Here is a 25,306-nt window from a genome sequence, read left to right on the forward strand (position 1 = left end):
GATATGTTTGTTATGAACTTAGATAAATACATTTGAGGAGGTGAGGAAGACCGACACTCAATGGCGACACATATCAGCTGCTGTAGTAGACAGCGAATGGATACGTCATATGCGAGTTAGGTTCATACACACAATGCTGATTTCACTCAACTGAATGTATACATATTTCCTGCCACTGGCTGTAACTTTGTATACCCTTATTAATTGTTTTTACACTCTTCCCGTGCTCTAAACTTCTCAGAGAATCAGTGAAGTTCTTGTTAACATGGTTAACTTTTATTTTTGGGTCCCACCCATTTGAAATAACAGTATCAATTTTGCTTTATTTACAGTTACAGTAAGAACACAAAGGACATTGGAATGTCAATAAATACAAAACAAATGCATTGATAAAACCCAAGTTACAAAAAGTGACAACTTAAAAATAAAGTTCTAAAGGAATGAATCTGAACTGCGTCCGGTAAATGCAAGGGGAAATAATGTGAATTTGGTCAAAAAGAGGGTTGAGGGTAGAGTATTCTCAGGCAGATTTACAACATTAATCTTTAACTTTTATATAACACTACTTCTGAACACCAGCAGGCCGTAGAAACAGGCCTAGTCCACCTCCTCCATCCTGGATGTGTCGTCATCATCCCCTTCAAGAGGGGGCATGTCCTCAGTGGGAGCACAGATGACTTCCTCTGGTGTCAGATCATCTTCATCAATACCTTAACAAATAGGAAGGAAGCCATTATATGTTTTAAATCATTGTTGCCAGATTTGTTGCGCAGTAAAAATATCTCACTGCAATAATTTACCGCTCATAAATGTGCAAGAAGTATCGATAAAAATGTCATGGAAGCTTTAGATTGCGTCAACGGACACAGATACTCACCAAGACCCAGCTTGATCATTCTGTAGATGCGGTTGGAGTGGGTCTGCGGTTCATCCAGGGTGAACCCTGAAGAGAGCAGGGCCGTCTCAAAGAGCAGGATGACCAGGTCCTTCACAGACTTGTCGTTCTTGTCGGCCTCTGCCTTCTGCCTCAGGGTCTCCACGATGGGGTGGTCAGTGTTGATCTCAAGGTGCTTCTTAGCAGCCATGTAGCCCATGGTGGAGTTGTCCCTCAGAGCCTGAGCCTTCATGATCCTCTCCATGTTGGCCGTCCAGCCGTAGGTGCTGGTGACGATGCAGCAGGGGGAAGAGACCAGGCGGTTGGAGACTGAGACCTGTGGAGGTAAACAAGAATTGATCATTTTCTGCCTTAATTGCGCAACAGTGGATTATACAATATTAAGTTATACAACACCTCATGGGTTGTTTTAATCTTCTTACCTTCTCCACCTTCTTCTCCAAGATGTCCTTCATTATCTTGCACAAGTTCTCAAACTGAGCCTTCTTCTCCTCCTGCTTCTTCTTCTCGTCCTCAGGCAGCTCCAGGCCTTCCTTGGTCACCGAAACCAGGTTCTTGCCCTCAAACTCCTTCAGCTGCTGGACACAGTACTCGTCGATGGGCTCGATCATGTAAATGACCTCGAGGCCGGCTTTGTGAAGGCGCTCCACGAATGCCGAGTTCGCCACCTGGTCTTTGGTCTCACCTGAAATACAGGGCGACGTTGTCACACAGGTCTCTTGTATCACATTAATTCACTCATTCTGCCCGATTCTCAAATGCTTTTCAATTAACGTGAATAGTTCATGAATGAAGGGCGTCCTCACCAGTGATGTAGTAAATGTGTTTCTGGTTGTCCTTCATGCGTGTAACATAGTCCTTCAAGGACACCACCTCGTCCCCAGAAGCTGAGGTGTAGTATCTCAGCAGCTCAGACAGACGCTTTTTGTTTTGAGAATCCTCGTGGATGCCAAGCTGAAAGACAAATAAAACTAAATGTCAGTCAAGATTCATTTGAAGGATAAGCTGCAGTATCAGTGTTAAAGACATACAAACGCTAATTTGGCTAAACATGTAAAAGTTTGAATGGGACAAGATTAGGAACCCCGGCAGCTCCCACGGTGCAGGATGAGGACACGAACCTTGATGTTCTTGGAGAACTGCTCGTAGTACTTCTTGTAGTTGTCGTTGTCCTCGGACAGCTCGGTGAAGAGTTCCAGGCACTTCTTGACCAGGTTCTTGCGGATGACTTTCAGGATCTTGCTCTGCTGCAGCATCTCTCTGGAGATGTTCAGGGGCAGATCCTCAGAGTCCACCACACCCTTGATGAAATCTGAATAGGATGGATAAAAACAACCTGATCAGCAATATATTCAAATTTCTAAGATGATAGATTGTTATTTGAAATATATAAGCCGTTTATTTGATTCTGAACAAATTGCACATGCCAGTAATTCAACATTTGGGTCGATACTCACTGAGGTACTCAGGGATGAGCTCGTCGCAGTTGTCCATGATGAAGACCCTGCGCACGTACAGCTTGATGTTGTTCTTCTTCTTCTTGTTCTCAAAGAGGTCGAAGGGAGCGCGGCGAGGCACAAAGAGCAGCGCGCGGAATTCCAGCTGACCCTCCACTGAAAAGTGCTGTGAAAAAGAGGGTTGATCAGGTCAGTTATAGGGTCGATGATGATACAAGTCCGATACGGACTAAGAAATGATTAAGAGACCCACCTTGACAGCCAGGTGGTCTTCCCAGTCATTGGTCAGGCTCTTGTAGAACTCTCCATACTCCTCATTAGTGATGTCGTCGGGGTTGCGGGTCCACAGGGGTTTGGTCTTGTTCAGCTCTTCCTGGTCGATGTACTTCTCCTTGATCTTCTTCTTCTTCTTCTTTTTGTCTGAACATTTGTCGTGGTCGTGCTCCTCATCTGACCCGACGTCCTCAATCTCGGGCTTGTCCTTGTCCTCTTCTGCGTCCTTGTCCTTCTCCTCCTCCTCCTCTGCCTCGTCGTCACTCACCTCCTTGTCTCGTTCTTTCTCCACCTGAACAAAAATGGGACTCAGTCACTGGCCGTGGTTTTTGTGTTACCTGATTTACCCAACTTAAATGAGTACTTACAAAGAGTGTGATGGGATAGCCAATAAACTGCGAGTGCTTTTTCACAATCTCTTTGATTCTTCGCTCCTCAATATATTCTATCTGGTCTTCTTTCAAGTGCAGGATCACCCTGGTGCCACGCCCAATGGACTCAGCTGTATGGGGAAAAGGATGGGTCAGTTAGAGTTTGAGAAAACCTCCTCCGATGGGTAGCGCTTCATCAATAAAACTGAATTGTTTAATAGCAACCAAACAATGGCCTTTATATCACTTACAGGTGTCCACTTTCACTGTGAAGGAGCCTCCAGCAGAGGATTCCCAGATGTACTGCTCGTCGTCATTGTGCTTGGTTATCACCGTCACCCGCTCAGCCACGAGGTAGGAAGAGTAGAAACCCACACCAAACTGACCGATCATGGAGATGTCGGCTCCAGCCTGCAGAGCCTCCATGAAAGCTTTGGTGCCGGACTTGGCGATCGTTCCCAGATTGTTGATCAGGTCGGCCTTGGTCATGCCGATACCAGTGTCAGTCAGGGTCAGGGTGCGTTCCTCTTTGTTGGGAATTACTTCGATTTTAAGCTCTTTGCCATCATCCAGCTTGGTGGGGTCAGTGAGACTCTCGTAGCGGATTTTGTCCAGGGCCTGGGGGGGGGGGGGGGGGAGGCAGTTTTGACAGAAATTTAAACAACTCCCTCTTAAATTATTCAGGATTTGTCAGTTGCTTGATCATCAGCATGTGTTATAGCCAACGCGTACAACAGTTAAACTTAAAACAGGCTCAATAAGCATCCTAGACAAACCATGAGCTTAAGGAAACAGCTTTAGGCCAGTGGTGGGCCGTCAGGGCCTGCAAGGCCTTCTCTGCTGGCCTAAACAGGACCACAAAGTTATAGCTATTTTATAATTGAATATTTTTTCTGAAATACACTACATGTATTATAATTTATAAAAATATTTTTCCCATTATCTTATTTTCTCATTGCACAGCTACTGTCTTCCTCAGTTGCTCTGCTTCCAGTGCAGCTTGTTTTAAGTAGAGCTTTTATCCAATCAGATTTCACCGCTGAGTCTCTAGGTAAGAACAGAGGCCCGAGGCCTGCAGCGTCACAGGTGAATCCCTTTGCTCTTTAAGTGAATGGGGACGATATTGTTGATTGTCATAGCGTTCAACCAATCAGATCTTTAGTTTGACATGTTGGGCGTATTCTTTGACATGTCAGAGCCTGCTAGCTGGCCTACAAGTACGTGATTGGTCAGTGGGCTGGCATGACATGTTGGGCGGTGACAATCCCAATATCTGCTGCCTCTGTGGAGCGGACATTTTCAGCCTTCAAACGCATTAAAACGTATTCAAGAAATACAACTGGGGAGACTCGACTGTCTTCACTGGCGTCCATGAATCGAGAAGGACTTCTTACTGGAACTAAAACGCACAGATGTACTGAACAACCGTGAGATTAAACTCTTTATTAACAAAGAAAGGATGAACAGCAGCTAAATAGTGAACAGCAGCTCTGGTAAGTTAAATGTGTTTGTTTTTACATCTGCAGTAGCTTTAAGATATATTTATATATTATTATATATATTATATATATTTATATATATTTATATTTTATTATTTGTACAACTTGTTTTTATGAAGATTGGATTTTTGTTTGGTTTAATATGTGATAGGAACCATTGTTACATCCAGTGTTGCTCTAGGGACATATTTAGCCGGTGCCAGTGTTGGCAACTTAGCGAATTTCTCGCTAAATCTGGCGACTTTCTAAATCCTCATGGCGACTTTTTTTGTCAAAAGCTACTAGTGGCAAATCTAGTGACTTGTTCTGGTGTTATTGGAGACTTTTGTGACGTGAATTAAAGGACTACCGTTCTACAGTTACTGTCGTGAACGAGCAGCGGGTGCTGCCCCTCCGCCGCCCCAAAGCACTCACAGGCGGTAACTCGCGCACCAGTCCCAGCTGCAGTCAGGGCAGCGAGGAGACGCACTCCCGGCGTATTCTCTGCAGATAGGTGTTGGCTTCATTTTTACACGAAGCAAATAATGACCGTAGCTGTTTTTCAGCTGCAGGACAGCAGTGAAGGCCCAGCTATAAAATGCACGGCCCGCCACTGCTTTAGGCTAATACTGTGACGAACTTACATCTGAGGAGTTGGAGATAAGCTCCCGAAGGAAGATCTCTTTGTTTGAGTAGAAGGTGTTGATGATCAGCGACATCAGCTGAGCGATCTCAGCCTGGAAGGCAAACGTCTCAGCCTCCTCTTCCATTGTTTGGTCGTGTGATTCCAGCATCTAAGCAGAGGGGACAAATGACTATTGTTAGATGATGCCTATATCATGGATTACACATGCACACACACACAAAATAAAATGTATTTCCTATAAACTGGCACTTGTTCTCATGTATCTGTTTTGCAGTTCTACAGGCAAGTTGTGGACCTGTGTGTTCATCGGTCTGTGGATCGGCTGCAGCACAGCGAGTCACTGCGCTGTCACACCTACAACAACCACAGCACGGCCAATCACCCTCGGACAATGTGCAAGTAATTCAAGTTAAACCGTCCTATCTAAGGTTTAACTAGAATCTACTGCTTTAGCAAACAGCTCCCAGTATCCCAGTATCACTTATTTATTATACTCGTTATTTTTCTTTGCTGTCTCTTCTTCATTCGCACTGTCCACTCTGCTGCTGTAATCCTGCAAATGTCCCCGCTGTGGGACCAACAAAAAAATGATCATATCTTATTTTAATAGAATGTTATCAACACCGCCACCACAAAACTACCTTATATGGTTGAATCAATACCTCTGACACAATCTGAGTATGTATAGGCTGAGTATAGGCTGTTATGCTAATGAGCTACATTAACCATTAACATTGTAATCACCTGTCAGTGTCATTATCAAAACACTGACTAATCACTTTAGTTAACATCAGTGGAGGTGTGCATCAGTATGCTGGGTTAGTATAAGCATGCATCCATTGTGCGGGCATGTGGTGTGACAGACTGTCCAGCTCGGCTCAGCACTCCACCTGCCTATAATCCATCTTTGGCAAATCAGACAAAATCCACCTGATGCATAATAAACATGTTATTTTCTGCAAATGCAAAAAAAAAGAAAACTATATGAGGAGAGAGTGTAGAAAGTTAATTGTACTTAGATTTTTTTTTTTTCATCTAGATAGTCTCAAACTATTAGGTAACACAACACAGATCTCAATTCAGCCCACCAATGTAGACAGATCATGACAGTGCATTGATAGGTTTCTGGTTGATCATAGAGACGCGCGTGGCTTGGATTACACATCAGTATCGGTAGAAATGTCTCCACCTGCCGGCTTCCCGGGTAAATTGCGAGTTTCTAGAAGGTACCAAGAGGCAAACTGAACTTTCTAGCAGGTTCCATAGGAATCCAAATCTCCTCCTCTTCTCCATCCGAGGAGGTTCAGTGAAGGATCGGCCTGTACTCCACTGAGTTTGCAGTGTGAAAATGAATCTCTCAATTGAGTAAATGTGATTCGGGTTCATTCGATTCCGTGCCTGTTTAACATAATTCCTGCCTGACAAGCGCATCAATGCGCTCCATGTGACTGGTATCGCTCCAGCTTTGAGCGACGCACAGGTAATGTGGGCGGGATTAACGTGAGCTGCCAAAATTAGGTTGGAAAAAAAGTTTTGACGCGTGCAAATAACGCTGACATGCCAAGAAAATGACTTTGTCACTACTGCTGCAAACCTTACTGTCAAATCCAAGTATAGGCCTATGCTTATTGTATTGTTATAAGCTGATTGTAACAAGATGTGCATGAACTAGATTTAATCACAGTTACCATTTACATGCAGGCATGTGAGAATATGTTTATATTATTATCTTATTACAAAATAGCAGTGAAACTAACATTATATAAAGATAAAGCTAATATTCGGTAATATTAACCATGCATGTCAAAGTGTCTCATTTTGTATTTTATCAGTTGGCATCCTGTAGTATTTTTTATTATTATATAAAGATATATAATTGATTTACCTGGTCCTCAGTGTAACGCAAACCCCGGAGTGAGGCGTGTGGAGGTCGTAGCAGTAGATAGCCCGGCTACAGTGGTGTGTTTGCAGCGGACCGGCTATCTGTGCAGCTTTTCTACTTTCACCGAGCGTCCGAGAAATCCTGTCCTGAGCCTTCCAGAACCGTCTGGAATCTTCCTCGCTGCAGCCCGGTGGGTGGTGTTTGCTGACAGGCCCAGTGGGCTGTCAATCATGATGTGGGCACCCGCTTCTGTCCATTCTTTGCTGGAGGAGGCGGGACTAAGGGAGTTTAGGAGCGGGGTGGGGGGCGGATGAGACGGGGCGAGGAGGCGCAGGAGACCTCAAATGAACCATGTTCACTGAAAATTCCAGAACGTCGAATAAAATAAAAGTTGACGTTTAGTTACTTCATCTGTATCCCATTTTCAATCATAGGAACCAAAACAAAGGAATGAAATTGAACATGTAATGGATTCAAGTAGGCAAGATTGCAGGTCTTATTTCTAAATATTTTTATTACACATTTGAATGGGTTTCATAAAAAATGTAGTTATTACAAAAAGAGACAGAAGTCAAATTCCAAGTGACTTCACATTACTCTCTTAATGGTTGTCAGCAGTTGTATAAGCAGCTTGGTCGACAAAGCCACACTGTGGCCTACATTAATTACATTACTTAAGTTCTATTGACTAGTACTGTTTACGAAAGGAGAGTTGTGTTAGAGTGACATGTCTATTTGAAGAAGCAACATAATTATAAAAATAATATTTAACAAAGCAGGAAAGAGTCTTCTCAGTATTTTAGTCAACTTCCTCCATTCTTGATGTGTCATCATCTCCTTCCAAGACTGGCATATCCTCTTCAGCAGGCTGAACGAGGTCCTCGACTGCAGAATCATCATCATCGATGCCTGTGAATCAGAATGCATTCATTAGCAACCAAAGCCACTTATTAATGGAGGCATTTAATAACTAATTCCTGAGAAAGAGAAAACTTACCAAGACCCAGCTTGATCATTCTGTAGATGCGGTTGGAGTGGGTCTGGGGGTCATCCAGTGTGAATCCTGAGGAGAGCAGGGCAGTCTCGAACAGGAGGATGACCAGGTCTTTCACGGCCTTGTCGTTTTTGTCGGCCTCTGCCTTCACCCTCAAGGTCTCAACGATTGGATGCATAGGGTTGATCTCAAGGTGCTTCTTGGCTGTCATGTAGCCCATGGTGGAGTTGTCTCTCAGGGCCTGAGACTTCATGATCCTCTCCATGTTGGCCGTCCAGCCGTAGGTGCTGGTGACGATGCAGCAGGGGGAAGAGACCAGGCGGTTGGAGACAGTCACCTGTCAATAATAAAATGTTGTATTATGGTCATGATGAAATATGATATATTAGCACAATTGTACTGCAACATTAAGATAGATTAGATATGTTTTCTTCACCTTTTCAATCTTCTTGTCGAGGATGTCCTTCATGATCTTGCAAATGTTTTCAAATTTATTTTTGAGATCATCATGCTTCTTCAGGTTTTCCTCGTCCTCAGGCAGCTCTAGGGCTTCCTTGGTCACTGAAACCAGGTTCTTGCCATCATACTCCTTCAGCTGCTGGACACAGTACTCGTCGATGGGCTCGATCATGTAAATGACCTCGAGGCCGGCTTTGTGAAGGCGCTCCACGAACGAGGAGTTAGCCACCTGGTCTTTGGTCTCACCTGTGGAGGTTAAATTGAATCACTACTAAATCCCTTTTGAGGAAACTTCAAAGCAAAATTGTAAAAAGAAAAGGAGCGAGTTGAGTTGCTAACCTGTGATGTAGTAGATATGTTTCTGGCTGTCCTTCATGCGTGAAACATAGTCTTTCAGGGAAACCGTCTCATCTCCAGAGGTTGAGGTGTAGTAGCGCAGCAGCTCAGACAGCTTCTTCCTGTTCTGAGAGTCTTCATGGATGCCAAGCTGAAACAGGAAAAGATGTGTTACAAATATTCAATGTTAAACATGCAAAACCTCAGACTCTCTATCTGAAGGGTGAGAGTTAAATGCATCAATTCAGATGGATCAACCTACCTTGATGTTCTTGGAGAACTGCTCGTAGCACTTTTTGTAGTTGTCCTTGTCCTCGGACAGTTCGGTGAAGAGTTCCAGGCACTTCTTGACCAGGTTCTTGCGGATGACTTTCAGGATCTTGCTCTGCTGCAGCATCTCTCTGGAGATGTTCAGGGGCAGATCCTCAGAGTCCACCACACCCTTGATGAAATCTGAATAGAGACAATAACGAGTGCTTAGCCTTCCAAAGCCAGACTTAAAATATTATGACCAAAATAATCTTACCAATAATTAGCATGCAGAATCTCAAAGCCATACATATCTTTATATGTATCCAAGAAATTGTATGTGAATGATTAGTAATGTGTCACTTATGTTACTCACTGAGGTACTCAGGGATGAGCTCGTCGCAGTTGTCCATGATGAAGACTCTGCGCACGTACAGCTTGATGTTGTTCTTCTTCTTCTTGTTCTCAAAGAGGTCGAAAGATGCCCTTCTGGGTACGAAGAGCAAGGCACGGAACTCCAGCTGACCCTCCACTGAGAAATGCTGCAAGAGACAAGAATGAAGTATGAATTTATCAGCTTGAAAAACATCACATGAAGCCATGAACCTGTTTGCAACGAGGTAGCTAGGTGGCACCTTTCGCCATGTTTATCGTCATTTGACTCGGCTCACCTTGACAGCGAGGTGGTCCTCCCAATCGTTGGTGAGACTCTTGTAGAACTCTCCGTACTCGTCGTTGGTGATGTCATCAGGGTTACGGGTCCAGATTGGCTTGGTCTTGTTCAGCTCCTGGGCATCTATGTACTTCTCCTTGACCTTCTTCTTCCTCTTGTTCTTGCTCTCCTTTGTGTCCTCATCTTCGTCGGAGCCCACGTCCTCAATCTTAGGTTTGTCCTTGTTCTCAGTGGCATCGTTCTCAACTTCCTCTTCCTTTTCTCCCGCTTCAAGGTCCACTTCCTTCTCCCTTGTTTTCTCCACCTTGAATATGTGGAAAGAGTTGGTGCTTTAGGAATTGGTTTGTCTAAGCATGTCAATATCATTCGTTATTATTAGGTTTGCTAATGGTACTTACATAAAGTGTAATAGGGTAGCCAATGAACTGTGAGTGCTTCTTCACAACTTCCTTGATGCGCTTCTCCTCACAGTATTCTGTCTGATCATCTTTGAGGTGAAGGATCACTTTGGTGCCTCTGCCGATGGACTCTCCTAAAGGTAGCAATAAAACCAATGGTGAGCGCAGAGCCAAATCATACTCATGATGCAAAATATTGAATATTATATCAATGAGGGAACTCACCAGTGTCAACTTTGACTGTGAATGAGCCGCCAGCTGCAGACTGCCAAATGTACTGCTCGTCGTCATTGTGCTTGGTTATCACCGTCACCCGCTCAGCCACGAGGTAGGAAGAGTAGAAACCCACACCAAACTGACCGATCATGGAGATGTCGGCTCCAGCCTGCAGAGCCTCCATGAAAGCCTTGGTGCCGGACTTGGCGATTGTTCCCAGATTGTTGATCAGGTCGGCCTTGGTCATGCCGATACCAGTGTCAGTCAGGGTCACGGTGCGAGCGTGCAGGTCGGGCGTGATTTCGATCTTCAGGTCCTTGCAGGACTCAAGTTTGCTGGGATCTGTCAAGCTCTCATATCTGATTTTGTCCAAGGCCTGTGAGATAGGGATAAGCTTGTTAAAATAGTGATGTTTGCACACATGTGAGAGCTGCTTACATGTGCAAAAGCAAAGGAACATATATGATAAAGTTATGGTTTTTATTTACATCTGAGGAGTTGGAGATAATCTCTCTAAGGAAGATCTCTTTGTTTGAGTAGAAGGTGTTTATGATCAGGGACATCAGCTGAGCGATCTCAGCCTGGAAGGCAAACGTCTCAGCCTCCTCCTCCATAACGTTTCCAGCGGCAGGCATCTGAAAGAAAGCACATGTTATATTTCATAATTATGCTTCTTGTGTGAAATAGAAGTTAGATATCTCAAAACGAATCTCCTCCTGTTACATTTGAAATCTCTTTCTCCACCCTGTTAAAGGCAGCCTCGTGGCATGACGAGGTCAGCTATTGCAGATGGTAGACAAACACGTGTTCCTTCTGTCAATCAAAGACTTGCCATTTGCTAAATGGGTGGAGTTGGGATGCTTTGCCCAACCCCCCAAGCCTTCACCATGTGTCACTTAACACCTTTAAGTTAAAGGAAGGAACAGCAGCTAGCAATTCAAAGATGGAAGACAATCTGGTTTTAACTGTAGAGCAGCTGTTGTCTTTTTTCATGAGTGAGGCACTTGTTGTCAGAACAAAATAAATCTGCCTGGTAGGAACATTTGTTCGGTTCCTTTTGTATTCATGATTAAAACAGACCATACAAAGTTGCCATCTTTGTGATTTAATTGCATTCAAACATCGCCCCTACTTTTGCGATGTTTTTGATACTTTTCTGCACCGAGTGCAGTGTGAAACTGCAGTATCTGCTCTTTGTGCCAGCCGGTTTTCCTGCTCATCCGCCATTACTTTCACACCCAGGGTCACCCTGCTTGCCATGTGTTCCTTGCATGTTACAGCCTCAACATGATACGAATGCTAAAGGGGCCATTCTGCCACACTACAAAGAACTGACTTTATATTTTATTGTAACTTTATATTTCTGCAATTCTGTCAGTTAATTTGCAGCATGTATTTTTCCTACTTTTGCCCGTGCTCCTACCATTAAAGCAACCAAATAAATAAAGATATAACCTTTCATCTTCAGTCTTACCTTGAATAGAATATGTTCTTTCAGTTGCCTCTTGATGATAGTCTTCAAATGTATCACTGAGCTCCAAGTGTGTGCTTTGCTGCTCCTCCCGTAGGCAGTAAGTCTCTTATGGTGTGTTCAACTGAATCTACGCAGACCCCACGACACGCCGGTGTCTTTTTATACATTAGGGGGGGGGGTTCTCGAAGCTTCCATTCAGAAGCTTCCAGAAGATATGTTCACGACGTTAAGGGGGGTGACGAGGAAAGGCCGGGAAGGGGGGGGGGGGGGGGGGGGTGTTGGCGAGTGAGACACCAGAACCCTAAAGTTTATGTGCCCTTATAGGGCTTCAGAGTCACAAGGAGTGCCTGTCACTCAAATCGAGCGCTTTCCTGATAGCTTGTCTGGCTCTTAGGCCCCATACCCCCTGTAAGCGTCACAGCTGTGATTATCAGCTGCTGTCGAGGTGCCACACACTGACATACCACAGGGCTTCCTGTGGACAGCAGGCCCATTTCTTTTTTTGGCATGCAAGATTGGGGTGAATCTCAAAGGTTTCACAGTAAAAAATAAATAAAATCTTAGCACAACACAATGCAATTTCCAGAGTTTTCAGCCACAACTTGTGGTCTTTCTTCACCAGATGGACTTTGGAAACAGAATCAGCCACCTGAACATGATGCGTTTATTGGCAACTACTGCAAACTTTGATTGTTTTGGGATAAGCGGTCTGACAACCAAAAACAACATTTAGGGGATTTAGGATTTATAAGTTCAGCAATGTAGGCCCTGTCCTGGGCTTTGACATGCGTGCATGCATTGTGGTTCATTTTGAAATCTATTGTAAAATTAACTGAGAGCTGCTCTGATAAATGACATTCACTGTCATTTATTATACTGATTTGATTTGATGTTTTAGCTGTATTTCTCAGTTGAAGGAAACATGAATAGTTATAGTAATAGAATAGTTTTAGAACCTGATTGGTAAAATGAAACAGGAGTCAAAACTAACTTCTTGCACAGGTGGTACATGGCTTAGGATGCTCCACAGGGAATAGTAATTACACATAATTATGGTTATCAAATTGACAAAACAGTGTGTTGACGAGAGCTATCAGAGCACAAGAGAAGGGAAAAGGTGCAGTCTCACTACATTACCCCCCCCCCCCCACAACATTTCAATATACCATAAACAACTCATACACCAGGTTTATAAATGTGGGACTACACGGTAACAACATTGTATCAGATAGAAGACGAGAATTCTCCAGTCCAGTGTGGGTGTGAGTTTCTTCAGCTGACCAGTGGATGGCAGTGTATTCCATCTGCTAGAGATCTGTTACGTAATCCAAAATGTTTCCACACTACTAGAAGCAGCGCATGCAATTGAGAAACATGGAGAACTGATGCAAGCACATATCCAATATTTTCTAAAGGGGAGAGCCCGATTCCCCATAGTTCAAATAGTTTGCCAGAATAAGATGGTGAGTTCATGCATGTGTGATTTGAGCATTGATACAGGAAGGGTAAAAGAGTTTATTCCAGCTCCTTTAAGATGCTTCAAGTGTCAAAGAATGGGACATACTGCAGGGCAATGTATGGGTAAGCAGAGATGTGCAAGATGTGGAGGCGAGCATGAATACGGAAAATGTGATCAAGATGTAAAAATGAAATGTTATAACTGCAGCGGTGAACACAGCGTTGCTTTTGGAGGATGCCCAGTTCAAATACAAGCAAAAGAAGTGCAGAAATATAAAATACTTCAAGTGTCTTATGCGGAAGCAGTTAAAAAAGTGAAGGAAAATGATAAAGTTACACCCAGGGAAAGCCACAGGAATGATATAAGAGAAGCTGGGATTAGACAACCTCCTGTGGACCTTCCCCCTGTCCTAGATCAGAGTCTAACAGAGTTAAATCCATGCATAAAAGAGATCAATGAGGACACGCTAATTGTAGATAAAATCTGTTTCGTGGCCTTCATCTGCAAAACTATGAATTTGGCAATTCAACAAAAAAGAAAAAGTGACAGAATAAAGACAATCGTAGAGGCATCCATAGAGATACTGGGGATTAAAGAAGTTAAGGCTGATCTGATTCACAAGATGTTGAACCGGCTCAGGGTGATTCACCTCATAATGGTGTTGCATATCCTACAATGGAATGCCAGAAGTCTAATTGCAAATGGGCAAGAATTCAAGAAGGTTGTAGCTGATCTGACAGTTACACCAGATGTTATTTGCATTCAAGAAACTTGGTTAAAACCACAATTGGACTTTGTCATTTCAGGATACAGCTCTGTCAGATATGATAGAATTGGAAAACAAGGTGGAGGGTGTGTAACATTTATCAAGGATAACTTAGCATATAAAAAGATTAATGTTCCAGAACAGTATGAATGTGTTATGATAGAAGTATGTAGTCCAAGAGGAGATATAAAGTTAGTGAACTTCTATAATCCTTGTAAAAAGCTATCTGGAAATGTTTCACGAGATATCAGTAAATATTGGAAAAAGAGAAATTTGGTGTGGAGATTTTAATGCTCACAATACATTATGGAGAAGTGATCACTGATACCAACGGAGGGGTAGTTGAAGAATTTATAGAGGAGAGATCATTAATTTGTCTTACCGATGGAAGCAGTACCAGAGTAGATGTTACTCGAAACTCAGTATCCTGCTTAGATCTTACATTAGTCTCAGGAAATATGAGTAATTTGTGTGAATGGAATACAATGAATGAATCTAATATAGGGAGTGATCACTATCCTATATGGCGCTCATTAAATTGTGATATCTTTACTCAGAAGGGTAATATAATAGAAAGATGGTGTTTTCCTAAAGCTAACTGGGGAAAATTTAAAGAATGTTGTAGGAAGTCATGGGAAGAAATATCTATTGAGAATAATGTGGACAGCTGTTCGAGAGCAGTGACCGCTATGATTATTGGTGCTGCGTCAATGTGCATTCCTAAGAGTAAGGTGAATGGGAAAAAGAAAATGGTTCCATGGTGGAATGAGGAATGTACAAATGCCATGAAAGAAAGAAATCGTGCCTACAGAAAGTTAAGAAGTCTTTTGACCCAAGATAATCTGATCGATGATCAAAGAAAGAGAGCGGTAGTACGGAAAGTTATTAAGGCATCAAAGAGGAATGCATGGAGGCAATTCTGTTCAGCTATTGGAAGAGAAATAGAGTTACGTGATGTTTGGGCGATGATCAAAAAGATGAGTGGGAAAAGAAAATCAATTCATTTTGATCGACGGAGAATATCGGGCAATTACAAATGAGGAGAAAGCTGCGTTATTGGGGAAGAAGTTTGCAAATGTTCACAGCGGAAGTCATTGACACGAGAGGCATAGACAGAGAAAATAAGACATTTTAGCAGCACATACAGAAGTTAGAAAGAAAAAGGGCAATGAAGGAACACCCCTTGATATGGAGTTTTCAATACAGGAGCTGAAAATAGCATTGGAGGGAAGTGGGTATACTGCTCCAGGTCAAGACCAACTATGCTACGCTATGTTTAGACAATTACCAGAAGAAGCCTTGGAAATTATTTGTTAATTGTTTAATATGATTTGGAGGGAAGGTGTAATGCCAAGCAGCTGGAAGAGTGCTTTGATTCTACCTTTTGGTAAACCTGGTAAAGACCTAGCGAATGCTGGCAATTATAGACCAATAGCACTGACATCTCATTTGTGCAAGTGGATGGAAAAGATCATCACGAGCAGATTCACTTATTTTATAGAGCAAAGGGGCTTGCTAAATAAATCGCAGAATGGCTTTCGTAAAGGTAGATCGACACTTGACGCATTGATAAAAGTTAGCAACGAGGCAGAGAAAGCAATAAGTATGAAGGAGATTATGGCTATAGTCTATTTTGATATAGAGAAAGCATATGACTCCATGTGGAGAGAGGGCCTATTGATTAAAATGCATAAAATAGGTATTAGTGGAAGGATGTAGAACTGGATATTGGATTTTTTGTCTGGTCGATCATTCAAGGTAAAAGTTGGAGATGCCGTGTCTGAAGAATTTACTATAGTAAATTATTAGCCCTATATTATTGAATATTATGATAAATGACGTCTTTATGGACATTGACAGAGATATTGGCTCCTTGCTATATGCCGATGATGGAGCAATTTGGAAAAGGGGAAGAAATATTAGACATATGATCAGTAAAATTCAAAAGGCTATAATCAATGTTGAAAAGTGGTCGTATGACTGGGGGTTTAAGATGTCTGTTGATAAGTCTTGCTACATGCTATTTACCAGAAAGAGAAATATAAGCAATACTCATCTGAAATTATATGGACAAAGTATGGAGAGGGTGACAGAGTTTAAATATTTAGGCTTATGGTTTGATGAAAAATGTTTGTGGAGAACTCATGTTAAGCATATTGAAACTAAATGTAAAAAGGTGCTCAATGTTATGAGAGCAGTTTCTGGACATCAATGGGGAGCAGATAAACGGTCACTAATGGACATCTATAGGGCTATTATACGAGCAGGTATAGATTATGGATGTATGGTTGATGGAACAGCTGCCAAGAGTACATTACTAGCATTCGATATAATTCAGTTCAGAGCGCTAAGACTTAGTATAGGTGCAATTAAATCTACCCCAAACAACGCACTTCTGGTAGAAGCTGACGAACTGCCATTAAGCCTAAGACGAGCAAAACTAGCTCTGGCATATTGGGTGAAGTTAAAGGGATCTGCAGAGGAACTTCCCGTAACAAATGTGCTGTATGAATGCTGGGAATACACCCAAAGTAAAGGCAAAGGGTTTGGTTGGACAATCAGTGCAACAGCCAAAGAATACTGGTTAACTGGGTTAGAGTATGGGCCCAATGTAATATGGGGAAATGTTCCTCCGTGGATACTACCAGTGCACAATATGGATTTAACACTCATAGAAGAGAGGAAGAAATGGATGACAAGGAAATTGTATGACATTGGACATCAGACTCAAGTATACATCAATAATAATTATTGTAACTATCTGCAGATTTATACAGATGGATCTAAAGATAACGGGAATGGACACGTGGGATCAGGGTATTCATACCAGCATTTAGTGTGGCAATATGCAAACGAATTAATGACAGATTGTCTGTCTTTACAGCTGAAATTATTCTGCTGCAGCTTTAAACAGCCTGAAGACAAAACAAACAATTAGAGAGGATTTAGTGATGGAAATATCTCTGATAATGTTGAGACTTCAAAGACTGGGAATTAATGTTCAATTTTGCTGGGTTCCTGCTCATGTAGGTGTGGAGGGAAATGAGAGAGCAGATATGATTGCAAAGAGAGCACTAACACTAAAAGAAGAGGAGATATTGAAAATTCCTTTTGGAAAGGGGGAAGCTAAAGCATTAATCAGAGAGGCAGGACGGGAGTTGTGACAGAAGAAGTGGGACAACGATAACCATAAATCCATAAATGTGAAGACATACAAAGGGAAGTATAGAAGAGAGGAGGTCATAATATCAAGGTTAAGGTTCGGACATACAGGACTTAACTCAACTCTGTATTTAATGGCAAAAATGGACTCAGATAAGTGCACTATTTGTAATGTTACGGAAGACGTGGAGCATGTTATCCTGAAATATCAAAGATACAATTCAGACAGGAACATCTTGAAGCAAAAAATATGTCAGTTGGGACGGAAGTGGAGTTTGGAGGGAGTTCTGGCAGTGGACGGAGAATGGCGGGAGTGCTGCAGAGCACTGTTGCGATTTCTTAAAGAAACGGGATCAGACCGTAGGATTTAGGTGGAAACAGTGAAGAAAAGGTTACCCTGAAACTGCACACTCCGGTACAGTAGGTGGCGGTATGCACCTATACAAGTTGGTTGCGACCCGCCAATCAAATTTAAAGAAGAAGAAGAAGGATGAACGCCAATTTCCAAGATGGCGGCGGAGGGAGGAGGGAAGGAGATGAACGAAATTAAAACTCAATTCACCACACGAGAAGGTGTCTACAAACTCCTCACTCACTCCGAATACAGCCGCCCGAATAGGGTGCCTTTCAACTCGCAGGGCTCCAACCCCGTTAAGGTCTCATTCGTCAACGTAAACGACCAGTCCGGCAACGGCGACAGGATCTGTTTCAATGTGGGCCGGGAACTGTACTTTTATATCTACAAAGGCGTGAGAAAGGTAAACAATATTGAGTTGCGGCGACGACGCCCGCGTTGTCCATTAGCTGCCCGTTGATTCGGCGTCTTCAGACGTGTTGCACCCTGGCTGTCAACTCTCTGAGCTTCTGTCATTGAAGTGCGCAGGTTGTCAAGACAAGGCCATGTTGCAGACCTTAGCTAAGTTAGGGGCTAATTAGCATTCTTAAGCTAACATCGCCATAGTTGGTGTTTTTTGCCTCGGTGAGACTTGTGTGCGCTTTAAAGTTTGTTTTGAGCGGTAAGCCGTGACATTATATTTTCCAGTGAAGTGGATCACTTGGGGGAAAGCCCCGTCTTGTCATGCCGTGAGAGGTGTTTGTTTATCCTCGTTCTTGTAAAGCCACATACGGGTGACAAGTTGTCAACAGTGCTCACCAGCAGGGTCAACTTTGGTGTTTTTTCTATCACGGAACTAAGTGTTCGAGCTGTGTTTGGAGAATGGTAGTGAGGGGGTGTTTGTTATCCGTGATGTAATGATGTGTGCACTCCATTGTCTGGTTTGGATGTGATGTAATAATACAATATGATCCTCTTGTTTGGTTGGCACAAAGTGAGTGATGTCATTGCAGCAAGAAGCCACGTTGGGTCTTGTTTAGCAGGGATGGTGATGATGTAGTTGTCCCTGAAGTAGCCACAGAAATACCCAAATCAGCAGCCTAGCCCCTCTCTGTGGGAACTCTGCTGCTATTTATCCAAATCCAGGTGCTCTCTCACAGCACAGAGAGAACCATGAGAGGAAGTTGTATTTCCAGCCAAAGACAGAGTAAACAAGAGTATTTTATTTAGAAATATGCCAAAAACAAATATGCATCAGTCAGGATCCGCTAGCCAACTTTAGCTATTAACAGCAGCACCAATTATGACTTAGGTATTTCTATATTTTTAATCAATTGCATATAATACAACAGTTTAGAAACAGAATATGAATCTGCTACATTTTATTTAGTACACTAAGACTTACTGTTTATGGATAACATTCAGGTAGCAGCCAATATAGCTGGTAAAATATGAGATCATGATCCAATAAAGCATTTAATCGGTTGTCGATGAAGCCAAACCAAATTCCCCACAGTGATGGCTGTACTGATGGCGGGAATGTGAATGTCTGTGACTGCATCTTCTTTTACCCTTCCTCCCCATGGAATATTTCAAATTGACAAAAATGTCATTGAATAATGGTATCTAACATTTAAGGCCTCGTTGCAGCTCTGATAGCACGCAGTAAACACAAACTATTATCTGTTGCTGATGGAAGTCAGAGAAGTCTCATTATTGTGCCATTTTTGGTAGCCAATAGGGGAAGCTTATAGTCATCATTGAAGCACTTGAAATGTTAATGTCTGCTTATTTAATTTAGAGCAGCTTCACTTTGACGACACTGGCAGCTTTTTAAAAATGCATCCTTTAAGCTTTCTCCCTGCTTCCTTTTTAATGCATTAAAATAAACCACAAGAGAGTTGCAGCAATAAAACAAAGCCATTTCAAATATCACATTTGCACTGGTTCAGTGCCAGATACATTCCTGCCAGTTTAGCAATTATGTTAATTGGGTCTATAGATCATTTTCCTTTTAGACCTACTACAGGTTTAGTTAATTGTTTTCAGTTGGTTCAGTTTTATAATGATTGATGTCATTCTGTTACAGATAACAGGATTTAAACTTGTGTCATGTGGTGTGGCTCATAGATCACATTTCATCACGTCATGTTTGATTTAAATTGAGTTGTCAACCGCCTGTTGGAAGACAAACCAAACAGTTAACCTATATGCTCCGGCTGGGCGGATCGTCCTCTCTATTTTTGGATAATGACTCCCCGTGTGTCACAATACATCATGATCATGCACCAGGAACACTTGGCACTTTGTAGACACAAACAAAGAGTAGAGGGCAGCCCACAGTGCTCTTGGGATATTTGTCTCCAGCATTGAGAGATTTGAGTTTTTAAAAAGTGTTTTTTCTGTGGACTATAACTTTAATCGACCCCATTTCTGGCATTCTGATCTGGAGTAAGTTGTCCCCCGGTGGTTTGAGAGAATCAAATGAAATTACCAGACATGGTGGTCTTTACGGCGACTGACGTTTAAATAGATTATCTGTCAATCTTCAATTACAATAAGTCTTTTTGAGTACATCTCCAAGATAAACACAAGCGCTCAGTTGTTCAGTGTTAGATTCACCATGAAGGAGAGGCCATATCTGACTAATAGTTATTATAAACAAAGTATAAATAAATTAGCAGCCAAGTGAGTGTCCTTCACAGTCACAGCTGTTTGTCTGTTCTGAGCAGTGTTGAAACGGATGACACTTCAAACAGTTTTGACTCACTTGTGTGCATTTGTGTTTTCTCTAGGCTGCTGATCTTAGTAAGCCTATAGACAAGAGGATATACAAAGGAACGCAGCCCACATGTCATGACTTCAACCCGATCACAGCGACGGCAGAGAGCGTCTCCCTGCTGGTGGGCTTCTCAGCGGGCCAGGTGCAGCTCATCGACCCGATAAAGAAGGAAACGAGCAAACTCTTCAATGAAGAGGTGGGTTCCTTTCCACGTCTGATGTTCTGATGCTTGATCCAACTCAAAGATATTGAAAATAAATCATTCATTTGTAAATATTGGAATAACTAGCTGACCAGTGTCCTTGTCTTTCTCTGTTTCCTTCTCCCTCCAGAGACTTATAGACAAGTCCCGGGTAACGTGTGTGCGATGGGTTCCTGGTTCAGAGAGCTTGTTTCTGGTGGCTCACTCCAGTGGCAGCATGTATTTGTACAACGTGGAGAACACCTGCGGCACCACGGCGCCTCACTACCAGCTCCTGAAGCAGGGCGAAAACTACGCCGTGCACACCTGCAAGAGCAAGTCGGCTCGCAACCCGTTGCTGCGCTGGACGGTGGGCGAAGGGGCGCTCAACGAGTTCGCCTTCTCCCCAGACGGCAAGTTCCTGGCTTGCGCGAGCCAGGACGGCTTCCTGCGGGTGTTCGGCTTCGACGCCGCCGAGCTCCACGGAACGATGAAGAGCTACTTCGGCGGTTTGCTGTGCGTGTGCTGGAGCCCGGACGGACAGTACATCGTGGCCGGAGGGGAGGACGACCTGGTGACGGTGTGGTCGTTTTCGGACTGCAGAGTTATCGCGAGGGGGCACGGTCACAAGTCGTGGGTGAGCGTGGTGGCGTTCGACCACTGCACCACCAGTGTGGAGGACGGCGACCTGCCCGCAGAGTTCAGCGGCAGTGACGAGGAATTCCACGAGCAGATTCACTTCGGTGTGGGCAGAGACAGAGCGAACAGCGCTCACTCTCGGCTCTCGAAGAGAAACTCTACGGACAGTAGGCCTGTTAGTGTCACCTACAGGTTTGGCTCAGTGGGACAGGACACCCAGCTGTGCCTGTGGGACCTAACGGAGGACATTCTTTTCCCTCACCTTCCTTTGTCCCGCACCAGGACTCACACTAACGTTATGAGTGCTACAAGCCCTCCAGCCACTGGACAAACTACAACTACTACTACTACTACTACTACGACGACTGCTACTGCGACTGTACCCGCCACCAATCCCAGTGGCACCAATGGTAAAGACAATACGAGCAATAGTAGCACCAGTGGCAACCCACCGAACTCCCTCCCCAGCACCCTGCCTCGGTCCAACAGCTTGCCACACTCCTCCAACCCAACAGGGGGCAGCACCCCCAACAGTCACACAGGCAGCAGCAGTACCACCACCACCACCACCGCCGCCGCCTCCACCACCACCACCACCACCTCCACCAAGGCCAACAGCATCATTGACAGCGCTTTCATTGCCACCGGCGTCAGCAAGTTCGCAACTCTGTCGTTGCACGACTCGCGCAAGGAGCGCCACGAGAAGGACCACAAGCGAAACCACAGCATGGGTCACATCAGCAGCAAGAGCAGTGACAAGCTCAACCAGCTGAGCTCGACACGGACGGCAAAAGCGGAGGCCGCTAAGACTCTGGGCACTCTGCTGTGCCCGCGCATGGAGGACGTGCCGCTGCTCGAGCCGCTGGTGTGCAAGAAGATCGCTCACGAGAGACTCACTGTGTTAATCTTCCTTGAGGACTGTCTGGTAACAGCCTGTCAGGAGGGTTTCGTTTGCACATGGGCTAGGCCGGGGAAAGTGGTGAGTGACGGGCCTCTCGAGGACACTGTCATGTGACGACCTCTTAACTTGCATTTTCCCCTCTGCATCCAGAAGCTGCTAGTGCCGCTCTGTGCAGCCAAAGGTTTTTGGTTATTTCAAGCGAGATTTACACTAAGCCCTCAGCATTCTGATGGTTAAACAGCACATTTCCTCCGTCAGTTAACCTCACGGCCTCGCTATTCAATACATTCGAGTAACACTCTTGTTTGTTATCAATGTGTGTTATCTGTCTCTCCGCAGGGTTTGCTATCATCTCAAAACAACCCAGCCAACTCCCCCAGTGGAACAGTAGTATAGCCCCAGTGCTGGTGCTGCTAATGACAGCTCCATGCAACAGAGACGGGGATGACCAAGGCCAAGGTCCTGCAGCGCTCCTCCACATACCGTCACACACACCACACGATCTTCCAGTGTCACCTTCATTCTCATCACTACAGCCATCCAGATGCTCTCTTCGTGTTACTGCTCATGCTTTAGAGATAACCGATGTTGGCCAGGCCATCGGTTAGAAACTCGACGCCCTGTTGTCTGGGCGTAACATAAAAAAAGGGTGCTATTGGAAGTAAGATGGCAAGCTTTAAATCGTCCAGGAGGTTTATGGGAGGGATCTGTTGGCTCATTGAACCGTCGATGGTCATATCAAGTTGTGTCTAGTCTGAAAATAACAAACTCTAATGCCCAACCCTTTGTGCCTGTAGATCTGTAACGACTAGACATGCTGTACGCATTGTGGCGATGCCTCAACCCAACCCTTTTGTGTGCGTTTTAATTCTGAGATTTCTTTTCCTGTATTTTTGTTTCATCAAATGTCTTCATGGAAAAAGGGAATTAGATGAGGGGTTGTTTAGGAGCAGCAGCCGCATCTCTTTTCATTTTCCACTTCCTGGGCGATCTGTTGTGCAGCCCGAGTACCTGACACCTGTTCAAGAGAAACCGGAGCGTTCCACTTCCCCTCCGACTATTTTAATCAGTAGTATCACACGTTAAAGTGTATTTGCACAGATTTTCTTTCATTTCTTGTTGCTTTTCCCTTTTTTTTTTAAATTCATGGCTGTGGAACGTGAGCAAAATATTTTGGAAGACCGCTTTGGAAGCACTTGGGGAAACGGCTTCTTATTGCCCTCTGTCTCAACGCTGGATGCTGCAATCGTAGTTTTTTTTTTTTTTATATGGAAAAAAAATTGTTTGCACTTAGTAGTTAGAGGAGAATGGCTTTACGTTTTTTTTGGAGTGTGTAAGGACTCCTTGACAAGGTTGAAATATAAATAGAATTTAAAAAAAAAAACCTTTGTATCTATTGAACATTTATTTTAATATTGTTTCAGATTTAATGGGCTCTGTATTATATGTAAATATTGTACTTCAATGATTTATGGGTGAACTGATCATGATTACGTCAGTTCACAGATCCTTATTTCAGAAAATAGTGATATTTCTAATACAGAAGATCTATACCTAATATTAAATGAATCTTGAATATGCAGGTGAACACGTTTCCTTTCTGTTGTACATAAAGAGAATCCAGGTGTATTTTTATTAATGAAAACGTTTGGTATAGGAGACATCTATGAAACCCTCTTAAATAAACAGGTAGTGCTGAATGCTAGCTAGCCTGTCGTTGCAGACTCCTTCCACAACAATAGGCAGATGCAGCGGTCTAATTCAGCCATCACTCCGAGCTCAGGTAAACCACAGGAAGAATAACGCTGGCATAGCCCCCCCCCGCTAGTCCCATCCATCAACATGTGCGTGCATTCACTTGAACTAACAAATCAGACCCATGTTCTGCAGACTGTGCTGAGATCTGGGAGTCTGAGGTTTTGTGTGAGTAACTTACTGAACTGATTCTGAACAAACGTTTGACACTGTTGAAATACCAACTTAACTGACGGCACGTGATGGCGGTGGTGTGCGTGCTCGAGGTGTTTTTGCAAACGCCCACATAGAGAGACTGAGGATATTAACAGTGGGAGCCTTTTTCCTCCATGTGACGCCTATTAAAAACAGCTTTGACAGATTACATGTTCCATTTGTGTGACTCTTATTCAGTGTGTGTGTGCGTGTGTGCTCACCGCATGGATCAGTGTGTCTTCATTAGCTGGGAATAAACCTTCATGCTTCCCTCCGCGTGAGGCCAGGTCTTTTATTGGCTGTAATGCAGTTTGTTAAAGGCCCGGCCACAGGTGTTGTCACTTATCAGCTAATTAGACCAGCGCTCTGGAGCCCTGCTGGAAGTTACACAAGCTGTTAAACCAAAGTCCATGACTGCGTTCCAACTCACACACTATTTATTTTCTACACCAAGTATATACTACTTAGTCACAACATCGCACCTTGAATTTGGACCGTCTTGCTCATAAATCTGCTGTGCGGAGGATTGTGGGTCAGAATAGGCAGAAAAAACACGCTGGCTTGCATACTGCAGAAATACGGCCAGAAGCAGCAGGACATCCTGGTATTTTTGGCATACTGCCTTTGATATACTATGTATTGGGACATACCAAGTGTGCGTTCCCATACCCTTAATATCATACTACTTAGTATGTCCCAATACATATAGCAAGGTGCAATGTTGTGACGAATTAGTATGTCTCAATTAAATGCATACTGCATGCAACAGTATACGTATGGCAGCAGCATGTACACATAGAAAGAAAAAGTGTGCGATTGAGAACACAGTGGCAATCTTGTTCTGGCATGCTAAATAGTATGCTAGTATGGGTGTTGGAGCGAACCAAAGACCCTGCACCCTCACACAGCTGTTTTCGCTTATTCTGGTTGATTAGACCTCTCTTTATATTGTATTTGGGTGGAGCTACACTGGGAATTATACGTGAGGTCACAAACATCTGTATGTTGATCAAAAATAAAAGGTATCATTTGTCCCCACCTGAACAGGTGTTTGCAAGTCATGTGACAGAAGACTGAGGGCGATTTCAAACGTCACGGCCCTGAGAAGAGGTCTAGCAGGCACGATAAGAGGACCGGAGGCGTGTAGGGCCTTCAATAGGATGGTCAAGGTGCTGTACATACAACACACAGCAGAAAGACGAAGACCTTCCTGGCAGACAGTTAGACATTTCACAACCGGAGAATATATAGCAGAGGTCGAAGGATGACTGATATCCATTGAGCTGTGGATTTTCATCAATGGAGAACTGTCTGCAGGCCTGCAGCCGGAT

General features: G+C 43.6%; 2 protein-coding genes across 5 annotated transcripts; one reads left to right on the forward strand and one right to left on the reverse strand.

The window, feature by feature from the left end:
* Positions 1–308: 308 nt before the first annotated feature.
* On the reverse strand, positions 309–11,928 carry LOC306793336 (heat shock protein HSP 90-alpha 1). 2 transcript variants are annotated; one of them, XM_079290907.1, is made up of 11 exons: positions 7,006–7,805; positions 5,119–5,268; positions 3,248–3,614; positions 2,994–3,127; positions 2,606–2,917; positions 2,353–2,518; positions 2,017–2,207; positions 1,702–1,849; positions 1,318–1,580; positions 878–1,211; positions 309–710 (listed from the first exon to the last, which is right to left on the reverse strand). In XM_079290907.1, exons 2-11 carry the CDS (start codon positions 5,266–5,268, stop codon positions 598–600), a joined length of 2,178 nt encoding a protein of 725 aa, XP_079147033.1. In that variant the 5' UTR covers positions 7,006–7,805; the 3' UTR covers positions 309–597. The 2 variants fall into 2 exon arrangements, with proteins under 2 accessions (XP_079147033.1, XP_079147034.1); XM_079290908.1 differs by lacking the exons at positions 309–710; positions 878–1,211; positions 1,318–1,580; ... (5 more) ...; positions 3,248–3,614; positions 5,119–5,268 and adding exons at positions 8,000–8,333; positions 8,433–8,701; positions 8,795–8,942; ... (5 more) ...; positions 10,816–10,962; positions 11,802–11,928 and having other exon boundaries at positions 7,497–7,911.
* Positions 11,929–17,694: 5,766 nt separating this feature from the next.
* Positions 17,695–24,093, forward strand: wdr20b (WD repeat domain 20b; the record flags this gene model as incomplete). Of its 3 annotated transcripts, XM_079290928.1 has the most annotated exons (4): positions 17,695–17,946; positions 20,318–20,500; positions 20,637–22,103; positions 22,365–24,093. In XM_079290928.1, 4 exons carry the CDS (start codon positions 17,698–17,700, stop codon positions 22,419–22,421), a joined length of 1,956 nt encoding a protein of 651 aa, XP_079147054.1. In that variant the 3' UTR covers positions 22,422–24,093. The 3 variants fall into 3 exon arrangements, with proteins under 3 accessions (XP_079147054.1, XP_079147055.1, XP_079147053.1); XM_079290929.1 differs by lacking the exon at positions 22,365–24,093 and having other exon boundaries at positions 17,698–17,946; positions 20,647–20,785; XM_079290927.1 differs by lacking the exon at positions 17,695–17,946 and having other exon boundaries at positions 20,399–20,500; positions 20,647–22,103.
* Between the last annotated feature and the right edge of the window lie 1,213 nt (positions 24,094–25,306).

This window comes from Melanostigma gelatinosum, assembly GCF_949748355.1.
Source record: "Melanostigma gelatinosum genome assembly, chromosome: 19".
In the NCBI taxonomy this organism is placed as follows: domain Eukaryota; kingdom Metazoa; phylum Chordata; class Actinopteri; order Perciformes; family Zoarcidae; genus Melanostigma; species Melanostigma gelatinosum.